Source organism: Neoarius graeffei, chromosome 3, assembly GCF_027579695.1.
Source record: "Neoarius graeffei isolate fNeoGra1 chromosome 3, fNeoGra1.pri, whole genome shotgun sequence".
In the NCBI taxonomy this organism is placed as follows: Eukaryota; Metazoa; Chordata; class Actinopteri; order Siluriformes; family Ariidae; genus Neoarius; species Neoarius graeffei.
The window spans coordinates 2155181-2164351 of NC_083571.1; the positions used below are offsets into that span (position 1 = coordinate 2155181).

The window sequence follows — 9171 nt, forward strand, 5'->3', positions numbered from 1 at the left end:
AATAACAAAAAACAGTGGGTTATTTGGGCATTACTGTCTTTTGCCATTACCATCCACTGCAGGGGGGCAGGGCTTCTCATTCCATGGTAGTGTAATGCCATTCTGCAGAGGTCAGTTTTCTTCTCATGTACAGGACCAGGCGTTCTTCCCCACAAAAGTTTTGTGAGAGCGTGGCACCTAGGCCTGTCTCCGAAGCATCTGTGCGCATGGTGAAGGAATGATCGAAGTCTGAATTCTTTAGCAGTGATAAGTTTGTGAGCACTGAAGTATCTGGAATGCCTGCTTCATTGCCTTTGACCATCGTACCCAGTCTAATTGTCCTTTTTTTCATTAGATTTAAGGGGGGGGGAGGTTAGAGAGGATAAGTTGGGGACAAATCTTCTGCACTACCCTGCCAACCCCAAGAAGGCGCATACCCGTCACTTGGGAGTGGACTATGGGTATTCTTTGACTGCCTCAAAATTATTCTTCTGGGGTTTCAGCAGGCCCCAGCTGATGCAGTAGTCCAGGTACTGTGCCATGGTCAGCCCCAGATTGCACTTTTTTGGGTTTCCTCTTAGCCTGGCTCTTCCAAGCTTGCTCAGAACCTAGCTCAGATGGTACAGGTGGTCCAACCATGTGCAAGAGTGGATTACAATGATGTCCAAGTAGGCTGCCAGGAACCCAGTACTGCCAATGGCTAGATGAGGTGCTGAACAGTCTTGGGTTTTGCATCCAGGGCAAGGACTACCTGCCAGTACCCTTTTTTTGGGGTCCAGGTTGGAGATGAACTCTGCTCTCCTCAGGTGCTTCACCATATCATTAACCCAGGGGAGGGGTAGCTGTCAAACTCTGAAACCTAATTTAGCCTTCAGAAGTTGTTGCAAATCCTGAGGCTTCCATCTGGTTTTGGGACAACGACAATGGGGCTGGACCAAGGGTTGGAAGACTCTTTGATAATGCCATCATGGAGCATTTTGGTGGCTTCCTCTTCAGTAGCCTGCTGACAGGTTTATAGGACCCATTAGGGATGTTGTCGGACCACCACTCCATGTGGGGCCTTGATGTGGTGTTGTACCAAGTGTATATGAGGCCTGCTTCTGTTGAGAACACTTCCTTGAACTGATCCACCAACTCTCCTAGTTCTTGCTGCTGTGAAGGGGTGAGGTCTTCCACCTTTTGGACCTGTACACCATGGACTTCTGCTACAACTCGGAGCTGTGTCACATTCAGAAGTTTGCCGATGATACAGCCATCATTGGGTGTATCAGTGACGACAGAGAGGAGGAGTATAGGAGCCTGGTGAGGGACTTTGCTCTGTAGTGCAACAGGAACCATCTGCAGCTCAACACCTCGAAGACCAAGGAGCTGGTCATTGACTTTGGGAGGTCCAGACCAAGGTCACGACCAGTTCTGATCGAGGGAGTCGAGGTGGAGGCTGTGAATTCCTACAGGTACCACGGGCTGTGGCTAGACAGCAAGCTGGACTGGACTTGCAACACCAATCACTTATACAGGAAGGGACAGAGCAGGCTGTACTTCCTGAGGAGGCTGCGGTCCTTTAACATCTGCAGGAAACTCCTGTGGATGTTCTATCAGTCCGTGGTCGCCAGTGTTCTGTTTTACACCGTGGTGTGCTGGGGGGGGGCAGCACATCCAAGAAGGACACATCCAGGCTGGACAAACTGATCAGGCTGGCCGGCTCTGTGGTCGGCATGAAGCTGGACTCTCTGGTGACGGTGGCAGAGAAGAGGACTATGGACAAACTATTGAACATCATGGACGATGCCAGTCACCCTCTGCACACTGTCATCAGCAACCAGAGGAGCCTGTTCAGTGACAGAATGCTCCTTCCCAAGTGCAGGACGAACAGACTCAAAAACTCCTTTGTCCCTCACGCCATCAGACTGTACAACTCCTCTCTGGGGGGGAGGAGGGGTGACAGGAGGACAGAGGACGGGAAGGAGCAGTAGCCTAGCCTGACAATAAGCAATACCGGACAATGTGCAATATAATGTGCAATATCTCTCCTGTGCCCCCTTCCCTTTTTTCCCTCCTCTCCCTCCCCCTTCCTCTCTTCCCCATATCTTATTCTTTTTATATTTGTATATGTAAATAATTTAATTTATCTAGAAGTTTTTTCTCTATTTCTTTTTTCTGTTTATCTGTAATGATGCTGCTGGAATCTTAATTTCCCTGAGGGAACCCTCCCAAAGGGATCAATAAAGTTTTATCTAATCTATCTAAGGTACGCCTTGGTGGTTCTGCGGAGACATCAGCAAAGGCTGACAAGGCAGGAGTGGGTTCAATCCATTTTTTTTAATTAGGTTGACATGATATAGTTGGGTATTTTTTTTTTTCTCTTGCTGTTGCAGGCAGTAGTTCACTGGGCCCACCTGTTCAAGGATGAGGTATAAGCGCTGACAGTGGATGAGGAATTTGCAGTTTGCACAGGGCAGTAGGAGGAGCATGCAATCACCACTGGCTGGAACTCACGGGGTTGGGCTGGTTGGTTGTACAGTTGTGGTCAGAAGTTTACATACAGTGACATGAATGTCATGGAAATATTTGGGCTTTCAGTAATTTCTTTGAACTCTTCTTTTTCTGTAGCAGAATGATTGCACAGCACACAGCTTTAATTAAAAAAAAAACACTAGAATTTGGTGTACAAGTTTTTAATTTTCTTTGGGTTTTCTGAAATCAACACAGGGTTAAAATTATACATACAGCACACCTAATATTTGGGTAAAATGTCTCTTTGCAAGATTCACCTTGACCAAACATTTTTGTTCACCATGAACAAGCTTCTGGCAGAATTCTGGTTGGATATTTCATGACTCTTCATGGTAGAATTGGTAGAGTGCAATTAATTTTTTTTTTCTTGGCATGAACTCGACTTATAAGAACTGTCCATATATTTTCAATAGGGTTGAAGTCAGGACTTGTTTTAAGCTTAATGTTCGCCTGCTTTATCCTCTACAACCAGCTCTGATGCGTGTTTGGGTTCATTGTCCTGTTGTAAGTCCCAAGTCGTGTTCAAGTTTCTGATGGTTTATGCTGAAGAATTCTAGAGGTAGTCCTCCTTCATTATTCCATCCATTTTGTGCAATGAACCAGTTCCCCTGGCAGCAAAACAGCCCCAGAGCATGATGATCCTACCACCACCACCAGCTGGTACAGTGTCCCTCTGTACATGGTGGTCATTGTGGCCAAACAACTCAATCGGTCTCATCTGACCATATAGCTTTCCTCCAGAAGGCTTTTTCTTTGTCCGTGTGGCCAGCATCAAACTTTAGTTAAGCTTGAAGGTGTTAATTTTGGAGCAGGGGGTTATTTCTTGGATAGAAGCCTCTTAGTCCATGGTGATCTGAACTGTAGACAGTGATCCATCAGCTTCCAGTTCATGGCAGGGCTGTGCCATGGTGGTTCCCAGGTTGTTCCTGACCATCCAAACCAATCTCCTTTCAGCTGAGGGTGACAGTTTGGGTTTTCTTGAAGTAAAGTGGCTTTGCAAAGTGACTACACCTCACAATAACTTGGATAAAATTGTTTGAACTGATCTTGGAATTTGCAGTTTAGAAATGGTTCCATTAGACATTCTGGAGTTGTGTATATCTGCAATCCTCTTTCTCAGATCTGCACGAAGCTTTTTGGACTTTCCCATTTTACTGTATGTTGGTCAATCCAATGAGTGCTGTAAACAAACCCTTTTTATGAAGGCACAGAGAAGCTATCAGCTGTAGTCAATCATGATCACTAACAAGAAATTAAGAGACCTCGGCCTTGGCAAGATAAGAGATATTTTGAAAGTTTCAGCACCTCTGAATTAAACTGTGGGTGGTAAAAGAGAGCAACTGGACTTGCTTGAAGATTCTTGAAGACGTTTCACCTCTCATCCAAAAGGCTTCTTCAGTTCTCTCTGACTAATAGGGAGTATCAGGTATTTAATATTAGGGCTTTCAGTAATTTCAGGGTGACCTGATGCGCTGATTTTACTCCCTATTAGGATAAATACCTGATACTCCCTATTAGTCAGACAGAACTGAAGAAGGCTTTCGGATGAGAGGTGAAACGCCTTCAAGAATCTTCAAGCAAGTCCAGTTGCTCTCTTTTACCACCCACAGTTACTATGACCTGGATGACTGAGAATCTTCACAGTAATCTCTGAATTAATAATCTAAGTAAGCGTATGTAAATTGTTGACCCTGTATGTATAATTTTGACCTGTGCACCAAATTCTAGTGTTTTTTTTTTATTAAAGATGTATGCTGTACATTCTGCCACAGAAAAAGAACAGTTCAAAGAAATTACTGAAAGCCCAAATATTGCCATAACAGTCATATCCAAGATGACATTCATGTCACTGTATGTAAACTTCTGACCACAACTGTACATTGAAATCAACAAAAGAATGGCTTCACCAGAAGAAAATTAAAGTTTTGGAATGGCCCAGCCAGAGCCCAGACCTAAATCCAGTTGAAAATCTGTGGGGTGACCTGATATCTGACAGATTTGGAGCGCTTTTGCAAGGAAGAGTGGGCAAATATTGACAAGTCTAGATGTGGCAGGCTGATGGACTCCGCCCCAAAAACACTGAACGCTGTAATTAGATCAAAAGGTGCTTCAAAAAAGTATTAGTTTAAGGGTGTGCACACTTGCGCAACCAGCTTATTGTACATTTTTTATTTTTTTATGTTCTTCCCCCCTGCAACAGATGTTTGTTTTTCAGTTGAATTGTACAGGTTATAGGTCACATTAAAGGTGGGAAAAGTTTTGAAATTATTTATCGTGGTCTCATTTTTTAACATCAGAAAAAAATGATCATTTTAACAGGGTTTATACACTTTTTATATCCACTGTACCTTGGTTGATGATGCTCTTGGGGATCCCTACTCAGGTGAAGAGGAAGACAAGTTCCCTGGTGATGTTATGATAGGTAGAACCTGGTCACCCTGCTGGTTTTCTCCTTCCATTTGCAGCAGTTGTCCCCAACACTGTATCAGCTGGTCATCGTCTTCCTACTCTCATCCAAAATTGCCCTCGTTGGTATGCCTAGTGATACACAGAGACGTGTGTAAGGGCTGTTGTCAAACTCAACCTTGGCTCCTGCAATGTCCTCCCCCTCCTGGACAAAGTAGGCTGGGTGGGCCAGGTTCCCTCAAGGTTGTCTTGGCTATTACTGGCAGTACAGCGAGGGAAATGTTAGGGTGGAGTGTGGTGCCAGTCGCTGTTTGCTCTGTGGTGCGGCATGGGCTGGCAGTGGGGTGTGGCAGTGGGAGGTCCAGGACTCTAAGAAGCAGGAATGAAGAGTCTGAGCCAGGGAACACAGCAGAGGGAGCGTTGTTGTAACCGCTGTCTGTAAGCAAAGGAACAGAGTTTATCAGCACTGGCATGTTGACAAAAACTCCCTCTGGTTGCAGCATTCTTTTATATTCTCCAGCTTTCTCAGCTTATCATGTACCAGCTATGCCTCATTCTCTTGCTCTGCCCTGCAGCCATGTGCTTTCCGTCAGTCCCCACAGTAGTGTGAGGGGCATGCAGCAGGTTGTATGTGTGGTCCGGAGGCCTGCTGTCACAATATAAACATTTTATGTAGTTGATGTTTTCAGTGCTAAAACTGAGTGTGTTAAATGTGAGAAGTTTTCCTTTCTTGCAGGATGTGTAATTGCTGCATTACAGATGAAGGTTATGTTGCTCTGGCTTCAGCTCTGAGGTCAAACTCCTCATCAAACCTGAAAGAACTGAGTTTGCTTGTTAATAAAACAGGAGACTCGGGGATGAAGCAGCTCAATGATCTACTGACCGATCCACACTGTAAACTGAAGACACTACAGTGAGTTACTGACTTGGCTGTCTCTTTACACACACACACACACACACACACACACACACACACACACACACACCAATGTGTTTCAGACAAAGAGAGATGATAACTTTGTTCTGTAGTGCTCTTACATTATTTATATGCAGTGGAATGACTGAAAAAGTTTTAAGAATCTACACTTACCAACACACAGCCTGGCAAGCCAGACTAAATGTGAATATTTAGTCTGGCCTCGATCCGTAGACATTTCCGAAGGGTGTGGGAGGAACAACCCGCTGTCTTTCAAACTGTCTCTGTGCGTATAGGCCAACGCTCTGACCAATCAGCGCAACACTGACTGTGACGTAGTCAGAGCGACAGAAAGCAGTGGGGGAGGCCTTGAAATAAATAATTTTTCAAAATGCGTATTAATTAATAAACAGGTTCTAGATATTAAGGAGTTTGGAGATAATGACCACAAGTTTGGAGTCTGTACCACATACTTAACATGCACTCTTATTTTGTTCAAGTGTTTTTCAAGGGTTTGCTTAAACTGTTTTTGAGAGTTTTTATTTAGTGGTGTTTGGTGAAATCATTTCCCTTAAATTTAAAATCACGGGAAAATAAGAAACAATCAAAAAGTAATGTTTCAAAGCTGTTTGTTAATTCTTCGTACTGCACAAACTAGCCCATCCTTTTGGCTACAAGCGGAGCCAGCTGGTAGATCAGACTTTTGCCATAGCCGGTCGGCAAAACAGCGAAAACGTCCTTCTTGAAAAGGAATGAGCGGAGAGCCTCTTCCTGCTCATGTTTCAACGAAAACTCCAAGTCTAATTCTTCTAAAACTGATTCCAAAGCGGAGTCAAACGCGTGCTGTTCACTAGCCGTAGCCATCTTTCCTGCTGTGCTTTCTCCAGCGTCGCGCAGCTTTGTCGTCACTCCTGCAAAAGCCCGCCCAAAGAATCCAAACAAAAACCTTGCGTTGTGATTGGCGGGCACGATTTGATGCCCGGGGTGTGTTGTTGATATGGTCCGAGGCTAGACCCACTCGTAGGCAAAAATATTTTTGGCCGCTAGGCGGGTGGGTCTAGTTTACTAGGCTAACCAACACGCACTATATGAGGGCTGGAGAGAGGGGAATGGAACAGTGTGTGTGTTCACACTAATGTTGTTCATAAAGACTCTGATAACCGACTACTGATTAACATTGTCATTTCATTCTGTTCTCTTGAACAGGTTTTAGTTACATCACCTCACCAGGACTGACCCAGGATGCGTTTCTGCTCAATATGGCATCATGCAGTGTTGTGACACTAAAACATTTGATTCTCCATCATCACAGTAATATTGATTTAATCCATTTTTTCTCAAAAGTAATTCAAAGCGCTGTTTGTTACTGGTTAATCTATTTTATAATAGTAAGTATGTTAACAATTCTGCCTGATTTGTTGTCATGTTGATACGTGACCTTACCTCTGGTTCTGGTGGGCTCCTGCATAAACTCCACAGATAGGATGTAACCTGCAGGCACAAGTCAACTGAGCGGGATATATATTTTTGAACAGGGGGTTTTGGATGACGTTACCCAGATCACCTGTCTGCAGTTTGGATTTAAGGGTGTCTGGGGGGTCTCAAACATTTGTTCCATTGTGCAAATGTCCTTGGAAATAGTGAACATTTGTCAAGTCAAGTCCCTTCCATGCCAGGATCTGGTCTTCCCAGGCAGTCTCCTGTTCCAGTCCTAACCAGCTCTTTGAGGCGTATGGGTGGGGCGCCAATCTCCATTCCAATAGCCTCTCACCTATACGGCTAGGGTTACGGTGGGGGCCTAGTCCTCTGGTAACCGCGAGAGTTTGACTTCCCTACTCACATTTGTATTGCAGCTTGCCTTACCAGGTGGCAGCAGGTACCATTTTTATGATGGTCTTCGATATGACCCAGCCGTGAGTAGAACTCGTGATCTCCTGGTTGAGAGGCAAACACACTAACCATTAGGCCAACTTGTGGTCAGTGGATATTTGTAACAATCCTTATTAGCTAATATCAGATGAGTTGGCTGCATTTTCCTTGTTGATACTCCTTGTGTAGATTGCTTACTTTGGTATGAGTCTGTGTCCAGGGCAATTAATGTATTCATTGATTTGTAGATGAGTGTCAGCCTGTGAACTGCCCTCCTGTGCTTTAATGGTTCCCACTTGAGATAGTTGAGCATTTGCGTTACACTAGCCTTTTTCTTACTGTTCTTCAAGACGAATCTGGCTGAGCATCGTTGAACTCCCTCCAGATGCTTTCGATAAGGATCCCATACCGATGCACAATATTCAAGTCGGGGTCTTACTCAGGTTTCATATGCAACAGCTTTTATATCTGGGGCACAAGTCTGCAGATTCCTGCAAAGCAGTCCAAGAATTTGGTTTGCCCTTGAAGTCACTGTTTGAATATGGTTTGCCCATCCTGAAATCTAAGTTGGTTAGTTTCCATCCATTCATTATCCATAACTGTTTATCCTGTACAGGGTCGCAGGCGGGTTGGAGCCTATCTCAGCTGACTACGGGCGAAAGGCGGGGTTCACCCTGGACAAGTCGCCAGGTCATCACAGGGCTGACACATAGACACAGACAACCATTCACACTCACATTCACACCTACGCTCAATTTAGAGTCACCAGTTAACCTAACCTGCATGTCTTTGGACTGTGGGGGAAACCGGAGCACCCGGAGGAAACCCACGCGGACACGGGGAGAACATGCAAACTCCGCACAGAAAGGCCCTCACCGGCCGCTTGGCTCGAACCCAGAACCTTCTTGCTGTGAAGTGACAGTGCTAACCACTACACCACCATGCTGCCCATGATTGTTTTCCTTTTATGGGTTATGTGCATGGTTTAGCATTTGGTCTTGTTGAATTCCATTTGCCAACATTGTTCCCACCCACAAAGGCAATCGATATCTTTCTGAAGATTCTGACAGTCGTGGTCTGAGTTTATTTCTCTGTACATGATACAGTTGCCAGCTAGAAGGCGGACTTCTGATCTTATCCTGTCTGTGATGTCACTGATGTGCAAGAGAAAGAGCAAAGGCCCAAACACTGAGCCTTGTGGGACACCTGATATTATGTGTGTGGGAGATGATACTGCACCTTCAAGAATGACTTGTTGGGATCTTTGGGTCAGAAAATTCCTAATCCAAGTCTGTAGTGAGCCTTGTACTGTATCTGTGCCTGCTTGAGTTTTGCCAGGTGTTTTTCATGCAGTACCATGTTGAATGCCTTACTAAAATCCAATATCATGATGTCGACTTGACCTTCGTTGTTGAGGATCTTGGCGAGGTCATTAACAGTTAGTGCTAACTGGGTCTCACATGAATGTCCTTTACGAAAGCTATGTT

At 44.8% G+C, this 9171-nt stretch overlaps 1 protein-coding gene across 2 annotated transcripts in view; it reads left to right on the forward strand.

Annotated features, from left to right (window-relative positions):
• LOC132883063 (NACHT, LRR and PYD domains-containing protein 3-like) overlaps positions 1–8445 on the forward strand; it is a 49976-nt gene extending 41531 nt beyond the window's left edge. For both annotated transcript variants that reach the window (XM_060916213.1, XM_060916212.1), the window contains 2 exons: positions 5636–5812; positions 7022–8445. In XM_060916213.1, the coding sequence (XP_060772196.1) occupies positions 5636–5812; positions 7022–7028 (184 nt within the window). In that variant the 3' untranslated portion in view covers positions 7029–8445. The remainder of the gene's footprint in view (positions 1–5635; positions 5813–7021) is intronic.
• Positions 8446–9171: the final 726 nt, after the last annotated feature.